This window comes from Maylandia zebra, linkage group LG22, assembly GCF_041146795.1.
Source record: "Maylandia zebra isolate NMK-2024a linkage group LG22, Mzebra_GT3a, whole genome shotgun sequence".
Taxonomy (NCBI): Eukaryota; Metazoa; Chordata; class Actinopteri; order Cichliformes; family Cichlidae; genus Maylandia; species Maylandia zebra.
Genome location: NC_135187.1, coordinates 16736711 through 16763932, shown reverse-complemented (window position 1 = coordinate 16763932; position 27222 = coordinate 16736711). Strand labels below are relative to the sequence as shown.

Below are 27222 nucleotides of genomic sequence, written 5' to 3'. Positions count from 1 at the left end.
CTGCCGCTCACCGGGTTTCTGATTTTCTCTGTGAGATGGCCTCCCTGTCTTGCACCAACAACTATGCCACATTCACAGTCATATAAATCACCTTTCTTCTTCATTCTGATGCTCAGTTTGAACTTCAACAGGTCATCCTGACTATGTCTGTGTGCCTAATTGATTTGAATTGCTGCCATGTCATTGGCTTATTAGATGTTTGCTTTGACAAGCAGTTGAGTAGATGTAACTAATGAGTCTATATTGTAAGTTTCTGGATGTGAAACAAGTCAATACAAATTTAAGAAGCTGGGGACAAAATCAACAAACCTCACCCAGTCCCCATCTTTCTGCTGTCCAGTGGTTAGCAGTTAAACAGCCCAAATTTACACTCTCTGTACACGAAGAAGAAAAAAAAGACTGAATTGAGTTGCTAAAACTCCTCTCCATTTCAGTGATGAACCATTGTCTGGACACTGAGCTACTAAAAAAAAATCAAACACTGGAAAATACCACCTTTATTTGGCTAACTGAATCCTAAAATTTGGCATAAACAGGCACTGAGCTGCTCAGCTTATCTGTCCTGTGGAGTGCTACTCAGCCTGTGGAGGCTATTGCATAATTTGTTGAGACTATTTGTGAAGCTTTCCAATTTTGGGAAAATAATGCTGTAATCAGGATTCTCTACATTTTAGATTTTAGCCTGATGTCTTAACATCTTAACTCTGCATGTCCTCCTTCACTACATGAACATCCTTTGAGGTCTTCCTCTTTTCCTCCTGCCTGGCAGCTCCAGAGTGAACATCCTTTGACTAATATATCCACCATCCCTCCTCTGTATATGATCAAGCCATCTCAGCCTCGCCTCTCTAACTTTGTCCCTGAGCTGGCATGTGAGCATTGTTAAAGGCTTCTTAAAATTCAAACCTCTCCTTTTAATATGTTGCTTCTTTGAGCAGACACCTCCGTGCTATGTGAATCATCAGTAGCCAGATTAACACTGGGTTACAGGTTAATTTGGGAATGTGTTGTGTTTAATTGCTGTTCAATTACATCTTTTTGGGGGGTTTCTGTAAAGATTGGACACTAATGCACCAAATCATCTAGTCAGTTGTTGTAGTGCTTACGCCAGATGCCACAGGTGAAATTAAGTTACCACAAACCAATTTCCACAGTCCCCGAGGGCTCTCTCAGTCTTTTTGCCTTCTGAGCTGCACCGATTCAGTAAAATGTTTTTTTACAGGACTCGTCACAGCAGCTATTAAAGCAAAAAATAAATAAATAAAATAAGTTCATTGAAATATTTTCAGATGCAAAAACTTGAAGTGCAGCATCCCTACTCTCGTGTGAGCCCCACTGCAAACACTAACTCTGCATATTCAAGAAGTAACTCCGCTGAACTTTCCAACTCGTACCGTTTTCGTCGATAACAGGCGGAACAGTGGGCTGCCGACCGTCATCGTTTCGTTGCGTTTTGTGGCGATTGCAAACTCCAGAGATGGTGCAGCGCAGGGCGGACTCTGCTGCCTCTGGAGGCGGTGGTTTCGCTGTATGCCTATCTTACGCTCTATCTCCGCCCTCTGGGGAGAGACTCCTCCGTTTACCGAGCACCTTTTTACGCGCACTGGCGTTAAATTACAATTAGGGGCTGACGGACTGCAGGAGCGCAAAGGACACCGCGTCAATTTGGTACCGGATTCCCCCTCATTTTTTCCTCCTCCTCCTCGTAATCAATTTCTGGATTATGGGGACGTCGCTGAGCCACGCAGGGTTATCTACAGACGCTTTCCAAGATTAGCTAGAAACATGGAGCACGCCAGAAACAATGTGCATGAATCAGACTTTGTTCCAGTGCTGCTACACATTTCAGTGATCTCGCCTGTAAATACGCCAGGATATTTATTTTAATGCTTCTGTGCGTTTCTTTTTCTTTTAGTGCGCGCAATGTGCAGCACCGTGGTTGTTGCTGCTGCTTAGAGTTGGCATAGCCCCACAGACATCAACCTTAATAATCATTCTTTTAAATGTAAGTGATGCGCAGACCTCCGTGGCTTTAACCGTAACCAATCCGCCGTTTTTAACGTAAATACAAGCGACAAATGATGAAATAATTGGCTGTGTTGATCGGTAGACACAAATGCGTTAACAGGAGTTCACGTTATCCACAGATTTGAAAAATAAAAAAAATAAAAAATTAAATAAAAGAAAAAACCGCGACGCAGGGGCTGTTTGGAGTCACATGCGCCCGGGACAAACAATTAAGATGACAAAAACGCTCCCCAGTAGAGATTGTCTTTATTGCCGAGGAAGCCGCATTCTTATCACATCACAGTTTCTGGATCGTAATAGAGTTGGAGGACAGGGAGCAGCAGAGGGAGAAGAGAGGGAGGAGAAGCAGATGAGAGCTGCCGAGCCGCACACCGGAGCCGCTGCTGAGGGGCAGGATTTGGCTTCAGTGGTGGACTGAGCTGAAGTTGAAGGGATCCCTATGACAGTCGGCTTCACGTTTCCCCCCGAAGCCTTCGCTCTGGACAGAAGCACGTATGGACACATTGCAGCACAGGTGAGGGACAAGAGGAGCTCTGCCAGTTGGCCTCATGATTAAAACACAACTCTCTCTCAAAGAGGACAGCATCGGGCTTTCATTTGGAAACCGTCTCTCAGGTCTGCACAAACTGATTCTACCTTCATCCCAAAAAGAAAGTAAACCTGCAACCTCAGCCTCCCGCTCCCCCACTCCCAAGTGCCCTGCAAAGCCCACCGGATACAGTCTGCATCCACAGATGTAACTAAGATTTCTTCTTAAGGAAGTCCTATAATTTTGGGTAAGTGTTATTCTCAAGTGTGGACAGATGGAAAATGTCATGTTGTGGAACTTAGGGATCTGTGTGAATGCACAGTATTTCATTGATCTCCCTGTGAAGTATTCACCTAGTGTTAGTGACAGCTGGTATGGTGATGCTAGCCCACCTCACAGCCTGCATATCTTCAGCAAAGACAGGAGGGTCTGCACCAGCTGTTCATACAGAAGTGAAACTCAGCAGACCTGCACACAGCAGGCAGGTGTCCTGGTTCAGCCTGTCTCACTGAACTCGTTTTTAAGGTCATGCTTTACAGGATGCGTGACCTGTGAAGGGTTCAGCCAAGGTGTGACATCACGCCTGATGTAAAACAGTTTTACACAAAACCTGGCGCTGTATATGTGTGTATTTTTGCTTTTTCAGTTTATTGTTAGAAATTCTTCTCAAAATATTAAAGCTGTTCAGGTGATTTTAAGTAAATGACTGTAAACTCCCCCCCCCCCCCCCCCCCCCCCAAAAAAAAAAAAATGTGCCACCCTCACCCTCTGGTTTGGATTAGAGAAAATTTGCAGAAAATTTTCCTATTTGTGGATTTTTTTTCATAGAGCATATCTAAAATATTCGCCAATTATTTTCATTAAGACGATAGCTTAAGGTATGTTTGGTGTTTTTAAGTGTTTTTGAGGGGGGTCTCAAGTATTTGCGTATTTCAGGTATTCAATGGCAGTTGTGGTCCCTAACCGCTGGTATTCACAGCGGTTAGGGACTACTCAAAGTATAAGCTAAGGCTAAAGCGCTACATGTAGTACACCACCTTCTAAATTAGCAACATGCTGTCAGTATCCCTAGTACCCACTTATTGTGCCACCACAGACTGTATATAAAAGCTCAGTGTTGCCTCCTGGTTGTTAGTGATCTGTCGCGATGCCTGAGCATTTTTGCCATCACTACCCTGGTGGTATGAACACGAGGAGTGAGCGGTGGATCTGGCTGAGAAATTGGAGAAACGCTCCATGCTAATTTGGTAGCAACTTGTCATTCACAAGCCCTAAGGCATGCGCTGCTTTATCCTCCATTCTAATAGAGGCATTGTTTGGAGCAGAAGAACATCATGTTTATTCATTAATAGGTAAAAGTCTTAACTGAGCCAGTGTGCTCATTGGAAAAATATTTACTGTAGTCAAAGATCAAGAGAGACAAAAGGTTCTATTCCCATTGACTTCTATATAACCAGATGTTCTTGCTGAGTCTCCCCCTGCTGGCTTCACTTCACAGACCCAGAGACTGTGTCCATCTTTTGTATACAGTCTATGGTTTGCACGTACAAACTTCTCAGTGTCTGCTATGTTGTTTGTAGGGAACAAGACTAAATATGACAGTAGTTTTGCCCAGGAAGCCTCCTGATTGGTAGAAAGAAAATCATTCATAACATGTAATGTAGAAAAAAAACTATTCATAAGTGTTTAAATGTCATAGCTCATGTTTTTAGAGATTTTCCCCAGAGGCACTTTTTTTTTCTTTTTGCAGTACTAATGCATCTCAGCTGCATTCAACACTTTGTGCCCCACGCTAAGAAAAACAAGATTCATTAATTTACTTTATTTTAAGGGGAACTTCCATCTTAATCAATGCACAAACCTGCTGCTCTCTCTTGGCAGTCAGCTACTTCAGAGTCAGCGAGACTTTGCTTGCACTAATTTCACTGACACCTGTAGTTTCTTAATGAGCTATCTGTGGGTGTTGCACATTGAACACCTGCATGGACTGTGGAGAGAATGCAGGTTATCCATAATGATAGTTTAAAGAGCTCAGTCTTTATTTTTTTAAAAGATAGAAAAAAACAAAATCATTTAACTGGGTTATTTTAGCCCTGTCAGGTAGTCAGTTTACTATGACAACAAGAACTTTGGCAAGGTTTCGTTTCGTTACATAACAGCACTGGTGTTAGTGAATATCTATTATTAGGCCAAAATGGCTTTTGCCAGCAAGTGTCCCAGTTTCACTGGACTTTGTACTGGGTTCAGTATGTGTAGTTGGGAGCAATAGATGATTTGCCAAACTACGCATGAGTGATTTCATTTATTGCTGGTATTCCTCCATCTCTACTGGCAACGGATTGATGGTTGGGACAGTGAATGACCACCATCTTCATGGTCCATTATGTCACACCGTCTCTGCACTCAGTAGGCTCTTTTTAAACCGTTCCCCATCCTAACCAAAAAGCATACTGTAGTGGAGACAGCAGTGCTTCAGTTAATGAAATGTCTAAGGCTGCACACTTGATGGAACAAGATAAGTTTGGCTCAGTCTGACTCATTGTCCCTCGCAGGATTTCCTCATCCTCCTCCATATGAAATGGGTATCTTCATAAGAAACGCCTATCTCCTACATCTCCTCCAGAAATTATTTTGTTAGTTTAGCTGAAATAGAAAGGCGTGAATCACGGACGTCTATTAATCTTTCTCAATTTCTCATGAACTGTTGAGAATCTGGACTCCTTGCCACTCTGTCACAGTTGTCAGCTGGGAGCCCGGCAGCCGGCAAAGAGCTGATTCTGCTCCAGTACCAAGTTTCCGTCGTAATTCTGCTGTTCTTCAGCCATCTTCAATACAATGCACAGAGGGGGCTTCTTCTTGCTGCCAAGGACAGCAAGGCTTTGACAGTCTAGCTGAATGTTCCCTGAAAAAAAAAAAGAAAAGTTGGGAGTCTTGTCAATGAGATCCTGTCCTGCAATTTTCTCAAATTGTTTTCTTTTGCCTCAGGCCATGGATTTGTTTCTCATCCTCTTCTTTTTTTCAGCCAGCTAACAGAAAAAAGTGGAGATATTTTTGTAGTTCTGGTAATTCTTTCCTATCCTGAGCCTCTCCTCCAACTTAACACAGTCTGACAACGTAATACCTTATAATACTCATCAGTTTGCTCTCGCAGAGCTGCCCCTCAACTCTGTCCCCACATTTTTCTCCTCTTAATCTCTTCTCTTACAGCCACTGGAGGCATGCTATAGTCACACTAGGGGAAACAGTAGTTGGAAACTGCGACACGACAACTTATTGCAACCGTGTGCAATCGCCTGCAATATTGTTGCCTTTGCAATGGTTGCTCTGAAGACGTTGACCAGTCTGCGACCAGTCTTCAAAGTGACTTTGTTACATCAAGGGTGGGAAGGAAATAGCAATGAGATGGACTCAGTCTGCTTTCAATTTGCAGTTGAATGAGGTCAAGTTGGCAATTAAATGCAATCTGTTTGTGATAATGGGGTAATTAACTTGGTGAAGATTTGAAACAGACATGTAGAAATTCATGTAGAAACACATAAAGTAGCTGTGAACTGACACAGGTGCTCAGCAACATTGTGTTCTGGATATATTCCTATATAAAAACAATCAGCTGGCAACCAGTTTTGTCCCCTATTGCACAGATGCTCATCGGCTCACACTGACTCACATTGATTGCAACACATTGCCAATCTATTCAAGTCATTTTTATTTATATAGCGCCAAATCACAACAGCAGTTGCCTTAAAGTGTTTTATATTGTGTGGTAGACCCTATAAATAGTACAGAGAAAACATAGAGAACCCCAACAATCATATGATCCCCTATAAACAAGCGCTTTGGCGACAGTGGGAAGGAAAAACTCCTTTTTAACAAGAAGAAAGCTCCAGCAGAACCAGGTTCAGGGAGTGGCAGCCATCTGCTGCGACCGGTTGGCGGTGAGGACGTGCTGTGGAAGAGAGCCAGAGATCAATAATAACTGATAATTAAATGCAGAGAGGTGTATAAACACAGTGAGTGAGAAAGGTCTGTGCTTATAGATTAAACGGTGATTATCTGCAAACGTTTGACAATCTGAGAGTGATTGCAGTCAGATCAAAATTATTCAGAAACAGGTTGCCTCACCTTGCAATCCAACGTGGTCACCCAGGGATCGAGGTTGTTGCACGGTGGTCCGTTAGTAACTGCAACTGCATGCAACTGGGTGCCGAATGTAGAAAAAATGCAACGCAATCACTAAAGAACCAGAGATTTATTTTTGGTTGCCATTCTGTTTTTGCTCTAGTGTGACTAAAGCCATAACCCACCTCAGATTTCTGTGGGTAGTCTCCCTTGTTAGCATCTCATACAGCTGTATTTTACGAATCAGTCAGATGCCCTGATTAGGACTCTCCTGATGTCATAGAATATTTATTTAAAGCTTTCAAAATGACTGCAAAAATCTCACCTGTAATGTGAGTTTTATTTTAAGAACCAGGAATTTAAAAAAAAAAATTTAAAAAAAGTGTGCTAACCCCATCCACTCACTTTTTTTTTTTTTTAATCTCTTGGATGACAAACTGTCACTGTACAGAAAAGTGTAGCTTCAGGGCTTTTTTTCTTTCACATCCATCTGCTTAAGGTGGGTTCGGCTAAAATTGTGTGTTTAAGCTTCTTTCTCTGTGTAATTTGGAGGTCAACCCTGCTCCGGTAAGCATCTTAAATTGAGTATAATGCGAAAATCTGAAGCCTTCATTTGTTAAATACTGAAAATATGATGTGTAATATCAAGTATTTTTTAACCTTTTAAACAAAACAAAAAAGCACATTAGCATATTCATTGATACTTGATTTTTTTTTTAAGAGGCAGCTACCGTAAATGTCCTTTTAGGGAATTTAAAAGCAGGAAATTGAACTTTTTGTTGGAGAAATCATATCACAAACAAATCATCATTCAAAGCAGGATATTTTTTATACTTCTTCCACCACACCTGGAGGGGATCCATGTCTGTAGGAACGCTTATCAATTAATCATGGAAGCTGCTTGTGGCTCTGCAGCATTGTGACATTTAGCTAGCAGATCTAAAAAAAAAAGGGCAGATCTGATGGGGTGGATGAAGAAGAAGCTCATGCCGTGCTTTGCAGCCCAAAAACTGATATCTTTTTAATGACATGGACAAGTTTGTGTGTTCGCATGCTCCACAGCAGCCCCAGATGGTACCTCTCATATTACTGCATTTGAGTCATACAGCTAAACATCTGTTTCTTTTCTTTTTTTCCTGAAAGATAATTTCCCGCTGCTGTTTGTCTACAGCAACATTTTATCAACAGAAACCTCAAAGACATTCATACCATGCAGATGAAGAACGATTCCACCTACTGCACAGTAAAAAGTCATTTCAACTCCACGTTCAGCGCTGTTTACTACTATCTATAAAATTACATTTCTCTTTCATTTGATTTGTACAGTTTGACACATTCTCTCTATTAATGTTGCTTTACCGTTATTTTCAGGCACAATAACAGGTTCACGTTTTTTCCTCTGGTTGTTTTTAAAACTTTTTGTCATTGTTGTGTTTTTGGGGGTTGGGGGATTGTTAGTTCACTGATGTCAAAAACTAAAGGGAAAACTCTACTTGTGTCTGTGCCATATAGCTGCATGGACACATCTTCAAAGACGTGGCTGCCCCATCAGAGTCAGTTTGGGTTGGTTGGTCAAGCGGAGGCTTGCTGTGGTGGTGGACCTGGAGTTTTAACCCCAAGTGAGTCAGTTTAGCCGAGACCCAGTCAAAGTCTCCTTTTTTTCTCCGTCGTCAGCTTTGCGTATTGTCATTTCTTAGCCTCTTCTCCAGTCTGTCATGGTCCAGTAAGGTTTTTATCTGTTATATATGTTTTTCTATGTCCCCCCTCCTCCCCCTTAGTCTTCTGTTCTTTCTGAAATGCATCAACACTGCTGTTGCTAGTGGTTAATGAAGGGTTTAACATGCACTAGCCTCAGATATGCCGCCCTGCTTTTTTTTTTTTCCTTTTCCCTCCTCTTTCATGGTTTCCCAATCCTTTTCAGCATTATAAAGATTTACAAAAGTACCTCAGCACATTGATGATTTCATTTTTTATTTTTTTAAACCACTCGATCCTCCACTGGAGCGTCACTCACCGTCAGAGCCGCGCTCCGAGTTTTATTTTGACATCCTCTAGGTTTGATAGCGCCATTTGCCTTTTTACTCGGCTTTGATTCATTCCTCCTTCCTCCTCACTGTGCTCCCTTTACCTCCCCAGATGAAAGCAGTCATTTCTTTTCCCTTCAGGGACGGGGAGAGAAATCATTTTATTAGTCGGCGCAGTGTGTAAAGCTGTTGTCTTTGCTTTCGACATTAAGGCCTACAAAAAAACATGTTAGAAACAAAACAAACAAGGGGCGGTCAGAGGCGACTGTAGGGGGGATGGTTTTTGAGAATCGCCTCATTTTTGATGTGTGCTTTCACGAAATAATATAATATCTTAGCGGGGTCGATATCAAGAGCGGTATCCACATTGCTTCTTGATCTTCGTTCTCAGCTCTTTAATTTGGATCTGCTCATCTACAAGCATAGCATTAGAGCTTCTAAATACATTAGCAAAAACGGAGGTAGTTGGATAGAGAGCAGTGCACAAGCTGCGAACATGTTCCTATGGTAACTAGGCCACACTTCCCCTGGCTAGTACGTACACACACGCACGCACGCACGCACGCACACACACACACACACACACACACACACACAGAGGGAGGAACAAGGCAGGAGAGAGACAGAAAACACACACGTGATGGAGAGCAACTTTAGATTGTTTATTCGGGTTACTGTTCTTGTGTCTTCCTCCGCTCAGAGGCCATTTTTATACAGTACTGTCTTGGCCTTCAGAAGTAGCGGTTACACTGCAGAATACTCAGTGTTTCTCCAGAAATATCTGCCAGTTTTCAAGCCGATCGCAGGTTCTTCCCCGTGGCTCCCTCGCTCCCATACTGCCCCTGCTTCCTCAACCCCTCCACCCACCTCTCCTCTCTCATCCTGCAGCTCTTCTGTGCGTTTTACTTCTCCTTGATTACAGTGCTGCTTCTAAACTTAGAAGCAGAGTGGCTCCGAAGAGTCAGAGGTGTCGCTTTTCTACTTAGAATAAAGCCAGCTGTCCACATTTTTGTGAGGCGTGTTGAATTTAAAGCATCTCGGTCTTTTGGGTGTATGTGCTGGGCTCATGAAACCGAGCTAGTAAGACCGTCATCTTTGGGTCCTCGCTCGAAAGGGTTTTTAAGTCTCCTAAAGAGCCCTAATGTTTTCTCACTTCAAATTTAAATGCAGCGGGCACTTCAGGACTTTATACTTTATCTGATTCTCTAAATGCCAGCAGTTTGTACCTCTCTGCGCTCGCCATCTCCCGTGTCATTCTGTGTTTGGTAAATCACTGCTCACACTTAAACCGTGTCAAACCTCCTGGGGCAAGGCTGCCGGGCTGTCAAAGAGCCACGGAGTTGATGCTGCGAGGTTTTGCTTCTGTCAGTCATGCAGGATGATTGTTTGGACAGCTTGCTGTAAATGAATGGCCTTAACTTTCTACACTCATTACACCGTCTGCGTTTGCTTTTCAGCACCTGTGACGCTGCTCGAATTCACAATGGTGGATGAACCATGGGTCGTACTTGGCGTTTAGATGTTAAACTCTGGCTCTGAAGAGTCAGTTCATACAAATGAACACAAAATAAATTAAAATACATTAAAATACATTTCTCACTTGCTTCTTGTGTTAATGAGCCGTGCAAGCAGTTTTCTTATATTTCTCTATTTCTTCTTATAGATTATAGTGAATGCCTTTATGCCCATGGCCTATTCAGTTGCCTATTTTTTCTGGAAAAAGCCATAAATACTACTGGATTAAACACTATAGTCTGACACTTGAAACAAGAGTGTAATGAAGTGATTAAAAAAAACAAAGTGAAGTTTTTCTGCCATCATGAACAAAGTTGCGTTTACTTTCATCATACGGGCGCAGAGAGAATCTCAGATACATCAACACTTTGACTCGTTCTTAAATTACACACTTTAATGAGGCTGCATGTTTCAAATGTGATTTTAATCCTTTTTAGTTTATATTTGACCAGTTTACTAGTTTAAACAAAAAAAATCGACATAATTGTATTAGAATGTTGTTTTCTCACTAGAATCACAAACCCTTGCCCTAAACTGTGATGTAGAGGGAGATGCATTTCACCCGTTGAACATTTGAATACACTTTTTAAAAAGTTTATTTTTAAAAACATCTCTAAAATCTTTCGTAACAAATTTCTAAGCGTTGTGGTATAAAGAACTTTTGTTCTGTTCTTAATCAAGATGGTCCCACACTGCTTCAATAATCCTGAGGTTCAGGCTCTGGGGAGATTTTGATCTGCATGTTGGATCAAAATCTGACAGCACTTTTTTGGGTGCCATCAATTTTAATAAGATCCCCAACACCGCTGGCTTAAATGCAGTCCCAAACCATGACAGAGCCTCCACCTTTTTACACAGGACTGTAGACACTCATTGTTGCGCCTTTTCTGAGCTCTTCTGTTTGTATTGATGTAGATTTGAACCACTCCATCAGACCTGTTCTCGTGGATTTTCAGTCCAGTTGTTGTCAAATTTGGCACACCTCAGCCTTTTTTCCTGGTTTCCCTTCTTTAAGAATGGATTCTTCACAGCCATCGTTTCACTGAGACCATGTCTGATGAGGCTTCGGTGAACAGTACATGGCTCAATTGGAAGGTCCAGATCTATGTCTCAGATCTGCTAAAGATTAGGGTTTTTTTTTTTTTTTTTTTTTTTTAGGCCTGACAGTTCTTCTTTTGTCCTCTTTGTCCAGTTATCTGAATTGATTTATGGACACACTGCACACCATTCTGACACACACCAAGTTTTCAGATAATGGCTCTCTGAGAATCACCTTGTTGGTGAAAATTGATGCTTGTCAAACTTGACATTTTTCTTATATTCGCCTAAGACGTGTTTAAAAAGAAAAAAAAGGCTAATTGTAACAAAGTGCGTAAAGATACAATTTAAAATAGGTTCTTTTAAGTTTGTTTCAACACAACACTGGTTCATTTCTTGAGTCAGATGCCTTCTAAACGCCAACAAAAAAATAATTAATCTGAAAATGGTCAGGTGTCAAAAGAGAAACTTTAAAAAAACTACGACAAAGTTAAAATGTAAAGAAATGAGGGATGGCTCAAGACTTATGCACTGTACTGAATATGCTTGTGTATGTGCAAATCTCACTGTAACCTGGATTAAAGGTTATCACTGATGTAGCTGGAAAATCCAATATGCATATAAATGTACGGGACATGCAACGACATCCAGACTGTTTCTTCCTTGGAGCCTGTCCCAGCTGTCATAGAGCCAGGATACTTCATGAAGGGCTAACTCAGAATGACAGGCAAGCGCACGCTCTCACATCCCCACCTACGGCCAGTACAGATTCACAAGTTCACCTGTCATGCACGTCTTAGGGAGGAGGCACCCACACAGGCGCAGGGAAAACATAGAAATGCCACACAGAAAGACCTCAGCCAATCAGCATGCTCACCCTGTAATAAAATACCAGCCAGCTGTTTCACTGAATTATGAAGTTGTGTATCATATTATAGACAATCTAAACCATTTCAGAGCTTATGATAGTGAAAGTCATGACCTGTCTAAAGGGTTAACTGTCAGACATTGTAAAACATATATTTGGTTATTATAAGTTATTAAATGTACAAAACTTCTATTCACTTGAACTTAATATCCAGTAGGGCTGCACGATTCTGCATAAAATGAGAATCACGATTTTTTTTGGCTTAGAATTGAGATCACGATTCTCTCACGATTTTCTTTTCCAGTATAAATATTTATTGCACTTATTAACTGCACATCAACTTCGTAACAGTTGAAACTGAACATAAAAACAATAAATAAACATAAAAACAAATGTCTCATGTTTTGTGGTTGCCGCAAAATGTTGTACTGCTTGAAATTCCGTCTCCACCGTTGCTCGACTCTGCGTGTATAGAGCAGGTAGTGCAACAATAGAAAAATAGTTGTGGGACGGCACTGTGTAGCGTTTGTCTAGGGTGTTGATCATTTCCCTAAATCCCTCTTTTTGCACAGTGTTGATGGGAGCCATATCTTTGGTCAGGTGATAAGTGATAGCCTCCGTAATTTCTTTGTGCCTGCGGAAGTTCGACGGGTATAGGGAAGCGCTGTATAAATTTCCTGTTATTGATGTTTGGGTGGTTGACCGGGACGGATTTTCTCCTGTCACTTTCTCATCATCCCTGACGTGCTCTCCGTTGTTTTTTCCCTGCTAATTTTAGCATCACGCGGCACAGCTTCTGTATCACGTGGTATAAGGCTCCGCCCTTGTCATTTGTCAAGCAGGAAGAGTGAGCGCTTGTTTTCATGCAGATTACGTCCCGGATCAAAATGCGGTGCAATCGTTGTCGTCGTCTTTTTTTTAAATCGTTGTCATTTGGAAATGAGATCGCACATAAGTATGAATCGAGATCGCGATTTTCTAACGATTAATCGTGCAGCCCGAATAGACAGTGATGAAATCTTAATCCATAGTTTGCTGAGCCTATTGTTACATTACCATTAGGGTAGGATTAACTGCCGCTACCTTGACAGTTTGGCTTACTTTATGGGTACTCGGAGCTGTCATAAAAAGAGCAACTTCCCATGGCATAATCACGGGTTGGTTGTTGACATGGCAGTATTTACTCGTTGGAATATGGCAATTACGGAGACTTCCATATGACATGAAAACAACATCTGCCCCAGCAGGCCTGGTCTGTGAGTCACCGGAGCCTCCTTGTTGTCATATGCTTCAGACCACACATAACGAGATTTGGTGCGTGTGAACTGGAAACACTGTCACTCCGGGACAAACCGGACGCCGACATCGTGGAAAGACGTAGGCCTCAAAGGCCGTCTAACATAGCAGCATGAATGTGGATTTTTATCCTGCTTGAAAATAGAGATGCAGTAACAAGAGAGAGAGAGCAACTCTCCCTGAAGGCCAAGAGCTATACTATTTTATGTTTTTATTACAGCATGCTCACCGTGGCCTGTTATGCTGATATTGTGACGTTGTAGGGCGTCATATTGAAAAAATAAAAAGTGTGTTGCACAGCTCTCTCCAAGCCCTTCCATATGACATATTACTTGATATGGTTTCAAGAAATGCTTTTTTTCAAGGTGACCTTCATTGGGTGCTAACAATGAAGGTCAAGCTTAGCCAACCTAGGTACTCGTGTCCCCTAAGACCTGGTATATTGTTGTGAAGTTAAAAAATTGCGGGGACTGCTAACAAACAAACAAACAGAAGCGATTATGTACTGTACTATGTCAGAGGGAGAAACTATGGAAAGGTGTTAAAAGTAAAAGCACTTTAATTGTCTTAAACTGATTTTTAAAAACTTTTATAACAAAGAGGACGCCGTTTTATAAACCTATTGACTTTATTTAACCTACATAAATCAAGCACAATATGTTTTCTGCATTGTGTTTACATTCGACTAAATAACCCTGAAACCTACATTTTCCTCTGCTATGGTCTGTGGGAATTTGAGCCATACTTTTACTTGTTTATTTATTTCTTTTTGAGTCATAGTTGTGCGCTTCAGAGACACAAACTCTAAAATAACATTATGAGCGAATAAAACTGCGAGGGGCTATTAACAGCTTTTATAATATGTGTGAAAACCTGCTCACGTTGAGTCTTAGGACTGTCTTTTTTTTTTCTTTTTTTGTTTGATTACAGCCAAAATCCAAGAACTAATTATGGTATTATTTTAGGTAAAGACTCAGTTTTTTGCTTGATACTGATTGAATACCTCATCTCAGGGTACCTGCAGATCTGATACCAGCCTTCAGCTAACATGCTAGCACTATGCCTCTCATTACACTGATTGCTGTGAAGATTTGAGCTCCACAGACTGTAATTACTGCAGCTGCCTTTGGTGATCCTCTGAATTTTCTTTTTTCTTCATCTAAGGGAAGTGACTACTAAACTCTGACAGTCCCCTAACTTTTCATGCAGGTATCATCATCAGAAATAGAAAGGTTTATGATCAAATACCTTTAAAACTAATGAGCTTCACTGTATATTGGAGTTAGCTCTAATTAGCAGCGAGTAAGTTGTGTGTGTGTCTGTGTGTATCCCATCCTCTATTTAGGCTAAAAGCAAGAAAACAGATTAAGTGAGGGGAAAACAGTTGTCTAGTGTCTAATTAGAGTTCTCATTATAGCTAATATTATCATCCTAGGATGCAAACATCTGACAAGATAGCATTGTCATTATGAGTGAAAGCGTGCTAATGTTAGTGTTTACCTCAAATCACCTTCTGTGGAGAATTAGAGGCTCTGGCATGGCTGCAGCCCCTCAGTCTTGTTGAGCACCAGTAATGCTACGGTCCAGTGTTTTTTGAAGTGTCCTATTATGTAAGGTGGCATGAGACGCAGGATTAGTGAGGTTGCCTGTTGTGACGGCATCATTGGTTCAGCTAATGCTTATTTGGTAGATTTGGTGAACTGGTGGGTTATTAGTGTTTTTTGTAGATTTCACAAGTGTGTTTTCTGGAATCAACAGAGTTTTGATCTTTTTTTTTTTTTTTTTTGTAGACATCTGCAGAAAAATCATAATTGTTAAATTGCTGTCGTGATCAGTCAGTTTCAAGGATAACTCATTATTATATACATCAGCTTTCGCACCTGATTGAGGATGGGGGGGGGATTATTACCTGAAAATGATTTTATTCAAATGATTCTATAAAAGCAAAGTTTCCAGATATGTATTAATAGAGATATACATGCTAAAGGTTGAGTATGTTTCTCCAACACCCACTCACAGTCTTCCTCTTTCTGTTTTCTCTCTCTGTATCACAGTTAGCTAGAGGCTGTTGCCACCCACGCACTCAGTCCTGACAGCAATTTACATTCAGAATAGCCGATGCGAACGTATCCATGTGTTCTGATATGTCACGTTTCCTTAGATCACTGCATGCTGCAAGTGACTTTCTCAGTGGCAGGTGAAAATACAACCTAAATATTTGTCTGCTTGGTCATTTGATCCATTTGCTCTCGCGCTGAGACACGAGGCAGAGTTGGGATTCAGCCCCACAATGATCGAGGAAGATTTCCGCTCCCGCCCATCCCTCGTGGTCGGGCCGACAGGTCTGAGCATTTTTCTCACGCGTCTGTCGGGAGAAACAGATGCGTTGTGCTGCGTGTTGGTGTGTTTCATCATCTTTACTGTGCAGTTGTGTGCCCGTATCTTCTGCAGTTCAAGTAGGAGCCCTTGGAGTTGTTTCCATGGATACCAAACAATTAGCTGGGATTCAGAATAGAACCTGGAGAGTCGCCTATTTAGAGGCTTTGGGAGTGAGGAAATCATAGGATGACAGAGTGTCTTGATTCTGCATTGCAAAGGGAAGAAAAAAGGGCTCCCGTGGGTAATGGGTAACTTCTAAAGGAAAAATAAATAAATAAATAAAATGCTCCAGCAGATCAATCAGAGACAAAAATAGAACAGCAGAGCGACTGTGAACATGAAACACGATCACGTTTCCTTATGTGCTGTGAAACATATGGACGCTCTGAAGCTAGCTTAAAAGAATGCATGCATATAAAAGGGAATATGACCGTATTGCACAACCTGGGCTCACTTGCGGGCCGTATTGTAGCTTTTGACATGGCATATTCCCACTTGTGAAAGGCTGAACAGTGTGTAGCTGAAAATGTGATTGCTTTTTAAAAAATAAAACTTTTTTTAAGAAAAACCTTCATTCTTGGGGACATGAGGAAAGGCTAAATATAGATTGTGCTCCCATAGGTTTGCACATAAAGGTACACAAGCAGCCTATTATCTGAAGACTATATATATATAAAGTGATATCATATGTATAGGGTTGCCAACTCCCTGAAAAATAAATAAGGGACACCTCGTGGCCAGGGCCGGGCAACCCAGTTGTCTTCACCCTTCCCAGTGTGGTAGCTCTTTTTTTGTGTGTGTGAAATTATTTTTTAACCATTTGACTTGAATTTGATTTAAGCAGATGCATATTCTTTGTGATATGACCATATGGGAAACAAATGATCATTTAGCCATTTATTTTTAGCTCAAAATGACAACATTAACACAGTAAAACAGGTCTCTTTCTTAAACAGAAGCCTGTCATGCTTAACTTTTGAGAATATAAGTAAATCTTTCTTTAAAAGAACTCTGTCCTGCTTAACTTAAAATTATATAAATTAATAGAAAGCAATAGAACGAAAAATATTCTTGTAACAGTGCACATATAGTGCATTTAGTACAATTGGCTTCAGTTGAGGTATTATTTCAGCTTTTCTAATGCTAATCAGCTGCTCCTGTTTGTAAACCCGCTTGTTCCCATGATTACGCACCTTAACTCATCATCATTATTCACCTATGTATTACTTTTATGTATTATTCATCTATTTGTTGTAATCATCTATCCTTGCAGTTGTTTATTACACAAAATAAATGATATTATCACACTTCTGGCCACATAGCGCTGATATTCACCGCACATGCCCATATTAACCTTAACCAGAGGGTTTAAACAACAAACCAGTGTTTACATACCATATCTGCTTCTGCCGTGGCCTGGTGGACAAAAAATTGGTTAAGGGTTCCCCGAGCTTTCACGCCCCTCATGTTCTTCTTGTGCCCACCACTAGAAGCATGCCTATGGAAAAAGTGCGCCGGCACACAGTGCAGTGCGCTTTATAGGTGTTATCGTGCACTTTCCCAGCCAGGTGTTTTCCTTTTCCCAGTCCTCCCTGTACTTTTGCAGCCTTTTTTCTTTTCTTTCTCTGAGGGGAACAAACATTGCTGCTCTAACGCTGGGCTTACACTGTGCGATTTTTGGCCCATTTTGAGCCGATTTTTGAGTCGTGCGACCGATTTGGTGATCGGCCCGATTTTGGCCTTCATCGTGCATCGTGTAGTATACGTGGGGTAACGAGAAGCGATTAACACCTCACGACCAGCTCCCGATCATCAATCGCTCGTGAGGGTGTCACCACAGCCGCTCACACTGCTCATGCGCAAACACGTAAACATCGGCGAAAAAGACGGCGCAGCACGGCTGTGCAGCGTGTGATCTGGACACAAGTGATGGAGGCACTTGTAGAACTTTGGAAAGCTCATCCGAGCCTTTTCGATGTGGCATCACAAAATTATCACGACCACAACAACCGTGAAAATAGTTGGATTTACACTGCTGCTCAATCACAGCTGCCTGATCATGTTTTTCATTAGCAATTTAGCAAAGTTGATGGTGTGTGTGTCTGTGTGAGTGAAAGACAGAGAGAGCGAGCGACAGATTTTCTGTTATAACCTTCATGTTATGTTGGCACAGTGTGAGCACTCAGGTCGCATCAGAGCATCGGGCCGTATAGTGTGAGACCCTGCATCGTGACCTGCAAACTTCTAACCCTGCGAGTCAATCGTGCAGTTTGAGCAGGAGCTGAATAACGTGACTGAAAAAAATCGCAGTGTCTGCCCAGCTTTAGGTGTACTGTCATCCGAGACTTGCACCGCAGTGTCGGCGTTTGTTTCCCTGTTGGCCATGCTTGTTGTTGTGGTCATCTGTTGTCTTCCGGTATTTTCTCCGCAAGCGACCTTTCCTCGACCAATGAGATAATCTGAATTGTCATACTCGAATTGTCATAAGTGTGCTGTCAGCTCATTGGTCACAAAGCAGGAGAGGGGCTGGGAATTATGTTTTCAAACAAAGCGTTAATTCCATTAACATTTATAGACTACTTTTGATTCTCACTGTATTACGGGACAAAGTGCGTCCCTTATTAGCTCAATACGGGACGTGTACTTTTGTTTCTAAATACGGGACGATTCCGTTTTTTAAGGAACGGTTGGCAACCCTACATATGTATGATGTGATTGTTGCAATAGCCAGGAGGTGATTAGCATCTGCTTGACTCAGAGAGAGGGAAACATGCTAGCTTTATTCTGCCTTAAAATAGCTTTGAAGATGTTAGCGAAGTTGGCGAAGGTACATTTGGGATCAGATTAACAAAATATAGATTAAGTAATTTGTTTACATTTTAAAAACTGAATGTTGTGGTTTCTATTGATGTTTATGTTCCAGAGTATTTGCTAGCTATGGCCTGTAACCTTAGACTAGAGCGACCTTGTTTTATTTCTTTTAGCTAAAGCTAAACAGTTATAGGCCATTGCCTGATATTTACTTGCAGATAGGGCAGTCAAGACATTAGATTTTCTATGTATGATTACAGTGGCCAATGGAATTAAAGATGGTGACATTATCATGTTAACTATAGAAAATGTGTTACAGGAACAGCTAGGTACTACCTAGGTTAGCTAGATGTAATTTGATTGAGATTCTGCAGTCAGTAAAAGAAAGAGCAAATAGAGGAAATATTGGAAAGTCTGGTTGTTCTTCATTGCCTCATTGCTTGGCTGTTTTTGTGCACAGCTGGGATTCTCGATCTGTGTCCTTGACTGGCTTTTTTTTTTTTTTTAATGCTGCATCACATTTTATGGTGGGCGGTAAGGTGTTATATCATTAATTATAATCTCTGGAGAGAGTGCATTTATTTGTGGTGCTAAAACCAATATCATATAGCTCCATATAGTCCTAATGGTAAACTGGTATTAGTTGGACATAAGTAAAGGAAAAAGTTGACGCATCTTAATTTAACCAGTTTAATCTGACCGTGTCAGCAAACACAGAAACATTTTGGCCTTGCGGTCTGATGAAATCCAACAAACTGGTTATTGATTCTGTGTTATGTGAGTGTTATCGTGAGATCAGTGTTCCAGTTTTTCCCACAGTTACTATTTTAACTTGGTGTTTGAGGAACTTGAACAGTTAATGAATACCTCTCTTAGATTTCTGTCGTTCATATTTAAAGATGGGGATAATGTGGGATGGATATATTCGTACTCTGTGACCCTCACGCTCCTCTGCGCTGGAATTGCCTTCCAGGTCACCACATAGACACACACACACACTCGTGCAGAGAAAGTCTCAAAGATAGATCCATCACCATGTTTACTCAGTTGCTACTAGCCTAAAGTCAAACCAAGACCATGGGTTTCAAGATGACTCATCAGAGTGTGGGTCTTCCTCCGAATATAGTTCTCACATCAGGGTTTCTTTTTCTTTTTTTGCGTCATTTTCCACTGGCATTAGATATAAAAAGTTTTCCCTTCTGATGACGAATATCTGTTTGGGCATGCAGTTTTTTTTCAGACACTGTGTTGTTTTTTGTGTTTTTCTCGGGGGGCTGTAGATGTATGTTCTTGTTGCTGGTGTTCTTCAGCTTGAACTTCTCTGTGCTGGTATCTGGCCTGCTAATAATGTGTGTTCTGTCAGTGTTTTCTGATGATGTTTTCCTTTCTTGATGGGACTGAAGTGGCAGCTGCAAGGTAATGACGCAAGCTATGAGTAGGAAGTTTGTTGTGAAAGCAGTAAAACATTTCTAACTAATGGAAAACTAACTGTATTGTGACCTCAGAGAGAATGAAACAAAATGTAACAATAAAAGAATAAAAATTAGTTTTAAGAAAGGACAAAAAAAAATCATTAAAATCATAACTGCTTGATTGATTCAAGCATTATGCAGGATTTTACTGATGTTTTGTTGCGTTTTGTTTCTTTCTCATTATTACAGGATCAAAGTCATCATTCCTTTAGTTGCTTTCACGGCATCATGCTGATGCAGAATTTCACTATCGTGCTTGAGTACAGTAGTTTGCCAACACAGTTAATTTCCACTGAGATCTCTTAACACTTAGCAAATTTCCTCTATTTTGGCAGAGTTGATACATAAAATATTTAAGCCTGGAAAAAAGTAAAAATGTGATAATCCAACTCTTTATATCAGAGCTGGCTGCCAGATTGTACTAGCTGGAGTTGCCTTAACATTGGTTGACATAAATATTGAACTGAATGTGTATGTAAATACAACCCAATTTAAAGACACAATAAGTGATAAATTTAAATGGCTTGAACTAAGTAGATGTAAGTTTAAAATTACAAAATTCTTACTGGTTTCAATCCCTGATATCCCCACAAAGTCTCAGCGTTTAATAATTATTGTGTTCGAGTTATGCTCCTGCATTTTTGAAGGTTTCAGTCTTTTCCATTTCTTATTTGTTTAACTCTGTTATTCTTGCTGCTTTTGTTTGGCACTTTTTCTTCATAGACCAATCTCGCAGGGCAAGTTTTGCCTCTGCAAGACAGTCAAGCATGGAAACTCCTCCCAATACGACCCCACAGCCTTTCAGACAGCCGGTAAGTACAATAAAACCATACAATGCACGCTCAAGTATGTGATGTAAGCTTTATGCTTGTGTAGAAAACCCCATAGGGTAGCTAGCTCCTCTGTAAACTTCCCACTGTAAAACCATAACTTATTTTCCTCCTGTTTTTTTTTTTTTTGTTTTTTTTTTAATTTTTAGAGCTTTCTCAATCGAAGGTTGAAGGGTTCCATCAAGAGGGCAAAAAGTCAGCCCAAACTTGACCGGACCAGCAGCTTCAGACAGATGATTTTGCCCCGGTTTCGTAGTGCTGACCAAGAAAGGTAAGTAATCATAATATATATTTCCAGTTTGTGATCTGTCCATTGCTCTCCATTCCAGATTTTAAATATTATTACCTCAGAGCGACGATGTGCTCACAGTTCATCCAATATTCATAATGAAAAGTCAGAGGAGGCCATGGCTGCAGTTTGAAAGAGAATTTTTGATATGGTAATGGTCTGTAATCCAGAGACAAAAGGCAACCTGGAAAGTTACTGCTTTGCCATTTCACTGATTTTATGACAAAAACAAAAGATAAAAAAAAAGATTAGAGCATGAATTTGAATGCTGAAGGAAGTTAAAGTATGCAGAAGATACACAGACAAACCGCAACTGAATATAAAGAACCAGAGGCTGTAAACATTAACATTGTTTTCTGCTAGCTGATGTAAGCTGGAAAAATTAGACTGCAGATATCGCCAGCAGGTGTGGAATTAGTAACGTCCTGGTTATAACGAGCTCAATTGTATCATAGCCATCACTAAGATAGTGGATACAGTCCATTTATGCACCGAGCTTGGGAGCTAAACCATCAGCAATCAGAATCTGTTCTTTCTTGGGTGTCTGACAATCCTGTTTTTGTGCACTGTGTGTTATTTCAGTGGCTACTTCACATCACAATGGCAAAACCTCTTAACTTTTTTCCTGAAAGCCGTGAGGTTTTTTTTCCCCTTCTTTTCGTTGAGTTGCTAATGTCAGTAGAGTAGAGAGGCAATCAGTTAAGATTGCCTGTTACAAGCCGACTGACAAGCTGATTCATTTCAGTAAACTCAGGGATTTTGTTGTTACAGCCCTACTTACTCTGGTATGAATGACCAGTTGCCAAAATGTTAGCAAGCTCTAACCAACAGAAAATACATTTTATTGTCAGGCGCCTGGTCCGAACACTCATCCAGAACCATTCGTCTGTAAATGATTAATCTATACGGACCTTTTTTGCAGCAAACATCTGACTTATCACAGCTGGAGAAGTCGGTGTTATTTCCAGTAAGATTAACTTTGACTCTTTTCTATTCAAGTGTGCCACTTATTAATTTTCATTTTTTTGTATTTGCACTTTTCCAGCTGTGATGTCTGCTGTGAAAAAGGCCTATGGAGGACAACAGATCAATAAAAGAAAAAAGTAACGGGTCTGCACGCTGGCTTTAAAGCTTCCAAATATAGCTTAGGCAACATGGGTAAAAAAGGGACTGTTTTAACTTTAATGGTGACAAAAAGTGTATAAACACTGAACTGGCTACATCAATGCTGACATCATTATTTGGCTATTCTATGATAGGTCTCTATGCATGATAATATTAAATCCATTATCACTGATTGAAATGCTCTTTTCTTCTCTTAGGGCGTTTCTTTAAACGGTGTCTTTAAATCAACCGTACCTGCGCTTCGGATTATTACTCACATGTCATGCTCACATGCAATCATTAAGATTTGTGTTACCGTGATTAGAGATATGCATTAATCCTTTCATCACAAATCTATTTTGTGCTTTTAAAGGGACACGTTTGTCCTCAAGTGGCTCAAGCAGAATGTGTATGAATCTCCGAGGAGCTCATGACAGCCTTCGCTCCCACTGTAGCTCCTTATCAGCCACAAAAGCAGAGCCCCGTTGAAAGAAGGACGCTGCCTTTAGCGATACCTTCACAGATGGTTTCAGCCAGTGACGAAAGATCTTCATTTGAGTGATATTAATAGAAGAGCAGTCTATCCAATCATTGCAACGATGCTCTCTGAGCTGCGATTTATTACAGATGAACAGAAAATAAATAGGGGGTGAAGGCTTGTATTATCACAACACGGAAAAGGTTTGTTACTTCAGTTTGTTTTATGTCTGCACAAAAAGATTAAACAATAGCAGCTTAATTAGATGCACATTTATTTAAATATGTACTCATACTCATGTATTTTTTATTGAGATGTCTGTATGAGAAGCCTGCTCATATATAGAATTAGAATCACTGGTTTTCATCAGCACAAAGTCAGGAAAATAGAGCTGAAATGAGTGTAGTGTTGAAATCCGTTGGGCATTGCAGTGGAGACACTAGTGTGATTTTTCTTGTCGGGATGCAATAGCTTGCAGCTCTAGAGGCTTTCACCGCAGCTTTTTCTTGTTTTGCATTCTGAACTGAGGTCACATCCCGATGGATTCTCGCTTGCATTGTGATCAAAATTTTATGCAGTCCTCACACAATCCAGTCACGATGCACATATGGGAAGTACAAAGATGTAGAGAGGGAGAAGGTAAAAATCTAATGCTGACACTACACTTTGCCCTCACTACAGGAGATGCTGTAACAGACGCATTTAGGGCAGGTGTGGCTGACCGATCCTGGAAGTAATCAGTGTGTCATTTTTGCAAAGCGCGTAGAAATCCTCTGTTGTAAAATTCAGATTGCCGGTTCAGATGTTAAAGCAAGTTTTGCATTAACCCGAGGGTTTCTGTGGGGGCAGCAGTGAAGGAGGAGGAGGTGGTGGCGGGAGCTAAACGGCGATGGGGTTAAAGTCTGCCTTGGTCGATCTGCCTTTCCCCTCTAACCACAGCCGTTCACCGCTGCCTCAGACAGCTGCCTTCACAGCCTGCTCCGCGTTCTGCCCACACACGCTTAATTCACTCAGTAGTGTTAAGTTGACTTTGCAATAAACCCACAGCATTCAACTTCACACTCTAGCTTTCCAACGCAGCTGCTCGGCCTTTGCTGCCAAGTCGGTTTACCATGTCCTGCGTTCTGCGATGGCACCGTCAGCTCCCTTAACATGATGATTCACTCGTCTTCTGATCAGTATTAAAATGCAGCCTTAAATTTCTCTTCTCCTTTTACTGCATCATTATCCATTCAGTCAGGACCAGGATAGTCAGAAGATTGTTACTTCCTGTTGCAGTAATTTATATTTATAGCAGTGTGATTCTGCTCTGGGATCATCATAAGGGTATATAATGTGCATGGACCAGTTACTGCTACTCCAGGCATCAGTTACTACAGATATGACATTGATTAGGCCAGATACAACATGAAAGAAAAGCTGGGATGTAGGTGGGTTGTAAAGTGGCTTGCAGATGTGTAGTAACTGCAATAACAGCTATCAAATGAAATGTGTGTGACCTGCGTAACTGATGCTGCGCTAAGTATGTGCATTCAAAGCACCACTACATGCTGAGTCATACTTTTGGTGCAATTAGACCCCATATTCTTTTGCTAATCGTACTTTAAAGTTAATTTTGAAAAGCTTCCATTGTGAGAAATTTGCTTGATCACTTTCTGACCAAGGTTTGTTCACAAATACATTATTTTTCCCCATTCTTTTTTAAAAGATCCCTGTCTACATCAAAATGCAAATGCCACAACAACATACTTGATGTGGCGATATAACCTTAACCGTACAGAAATGTTTATCAGTCAAAAGCCTACAAACAGTGACACAATACTACGATATCTAAGAGGAAAAAAAGGTGATAAAGGAACACACCTTTAAAAATCGCAAGACTAAATCTCAGTTTTCACTAGCTGGTTAACGTTGCTTTGGCTTGCAGGAACATCTAAAGCTCAAAAACATTCAAAATCACTGTATTTTTCTTATTTCTTGCATGGAGTATATAAAGGGTTAATGACCGAGCCTTCGAGGATTTTGTTTGTTAGGAGAACAGCTAGGTGTTTGCTTAATAAGATTTTATAAACACTGTATGTTCCTTTTTTTTTTCTTTCATTAAAGCCAATTTTGGAAAACATTATAGGAATAGACTGACATTTTGGGTAATCTATTTCCATATCTTTGGAATCAGCCGTTAATTCCAGTTCTCGTCTAACTAGAAAGCGAGGAGTGTTATTTTTAATTACAGAATTTAAAAATAAAATTTTTAACCATTCAGTCTAAACTGAGCCTCCAGTCGTGACTATAGAGCAGCCCATAGCCCTCTACATCTCTAATGTCTGTCTGCCAGCAAATCAATTTAATGGTTCTCATTCAGTCTCTGTTTGCTGCAGCCTGAAAAGCTACAGTTAAACCAAAAGGACAGGCGCCCACTCACTAGTTGAGATGGTAACACACACAGCAAGTTAAACAATAGTTTATATTTAGGTTTCCTCCTTTTCCCATTACTGTGAGCAACAAAATCCCTTTCCTTGCTCCATTTTTTCCCAGTTCTGTTGCCTGTTAAAGACAGCTTCTTTCACATTTCTGCGTTCAGTTCCACCACTTTTTCTGTTCTTTGACAGAGCTGCCCTCTTCAAAGGTTATTCCATGATCAAGCCATAATCCTCCCTGCGTTTTTATACCTGCACTAGAGTGCACACTGCTGAGCTGCTTCTCAGCACTTGAATTTACATTACTAGACGGTAATATCGACCTTTAAATTCAGTTTTTGTTACTGTAGTTTAGTTAAAGGTATATTTGCATTTTCAGACGACACCACGAGCTGGGCTGGTATAGGCCGTTTCCTAATACACATTATGAGTCACATGAGCAAAGTCAATACACCAAACTGAAAACGCAAGAACTGAAAATCTGGTGTGGTTTACTTTTTCCATAAACTCATTATAAAAGGATCACATCTAAAATAATTGTGTTGAAATTGCAGGAGTGACACATGAGGATGTTTGAGCTACAGTGACTCATATTGTGTGAAAACACCACCATAATCACATCTGAATTCTGAAAGTAAGTCAATATCTTCCTCTTCTTCTCTAGGACTCGCTTGATGCAGAGCTTCAAAGAATCCCACTCCCATGAGTCCCTCCTTTCTCCTAGCAGTGCCGCAGAGGCTTTGGACCTAGTTTTGGATGAAGACGCCATAATCAAACCCGTCCATTCTAGCATTTTAGGACAAGAGTACTGCTTTGAGGTGCGTTGCGGTTGTTTAACCTTTTCCCTCTCCGTGGTTTCACCTCCCTGCTGCTGGATTTGTTTTATCTCACTGTATTTATGTTGCAATTCAGGTGCCACTACAAAGCCACTTCACACCTCACTTGAAAAATAAATGAGGTGACCCAGTGGTTTATGGAATTAGTGCTTTAATAATTGAGTTAATTATATAAAATTGGAAACTGAGAATTGATAGAGTTTGGTCTGTTCGGAGTTACCAAAAAGCACAAAAAAAAGAAGTAATTTGAAGACACAGGACCAGATTTACTAACTGGACTAAGTACCTCGAGGCTGCAAAAATGTGCCAATGGAGTGTAAGGTTCTGCAAGTGATCTATAAGCATGGGCAGCAAATACTTTTCACAAGTGACCCGATGCGATATATGATGTAAGAGCAGCACAAATTAGTGAGTCAGAAATGATCAGATCTGCGCAAGTTTTTCTCTCCATCAACAGCATGCCAGTTCAGCTGCAGGAGAATCGATATGTTTTGATACGAGGGCTAACTTTACTATTAGAAAGTGATGGAGACTGTGTAAGATGTAGCATCTGTTTATGGATAAATCAGACAGCCTAGATGTTAGACCTCAGCTTAGATAGCAGAACGTACTCAGAGAAAAGACTGCTTCATTATAGACGTATAAACCTGAAATCAGCATATAGCAGCTGACCTTCGTGTAGAACCCGAACACATATTATTTACCTTATGGTCTTGGCCACTCTAGATGTTTATAAAGCTGCTAATAATGTGCAAGTAAGACCATGTGGGGGTGCAGCTATGTATTAAAAAGCCAAATATAGGCAGTTTTTGCAAAATCCCAAATTAGAATTAGTGAAACCTGATTGACATAGTTGTCTTTATTTCAGTTTGTTATGTAATAAAACTGTTACTAGAGAGAAGTAAAAAAAAAAATAATATAAGAAAATGACACAAAAGTCCATTTGTGATGTTGCAGAGCTCAGTGTGTGCGCATGCAGAGACTTTTATGTACTTTGGGCTAATCTTAGTGTAGAAATGTGGCTAAAAACCTGAAACACTGAGAGGTAACTAGGCAGAACAACACAGCTGGCGTACTCAGGTGTCCCCTGTAGAGGTGGGATGCAGAGGAACTCTGGCCATGAGGTGAGCCACTTTTCTGAAGAGCATGAGGGGGATCAAGGACAGGCCTTCCAACAAGTTATCAAGTC

At 40.7% G+C, this 27222-nt stretch overlaps 1 protein-coding gene across 6 annotated transcripts in view; it reads left to right on the top strand.

Annotated features, from left to right (window-relative positions):
- Positions 1-1482: 1482 nt before the first annotated feature.
- Positions 1483-27222, top strand: part of syngap1a (synaptic Ras GTPase activating protein 1a) — a 57605-nt gene continuing 31865 nt past the window's right edge. For 2 of the 6 annotated variants that reach the window (XM_012918641.3, XM_012918640.3), the window contains exons 1-5: positions 1483-2804; positions 8189-8295; positions 20803-20891; positions 21059-21180; positions 25862-26015. In XM_012918641.3, coding sequence (XP_012774095.3) covers positions 8193-8295; positions 20803-20891; positions 21059-21180; positions 25862-26015 — 468 coding nt within the window. In that variant the 5' untranslated portion in view covers positions 1483-2804; positions 8189-8192. Of the gene's footprint in view, positions 2805-8188; positions 8296-18098; positions 20024-20802; positions 20892-21058; positions 21181-25861; positions 26016-27222 lie in introns of those variants that run through there. The other 4 variants (XM_004549149.3, XM_076879135.1, XM_012918642.3 and 1 more) reach the window with 4 other exon arrangements.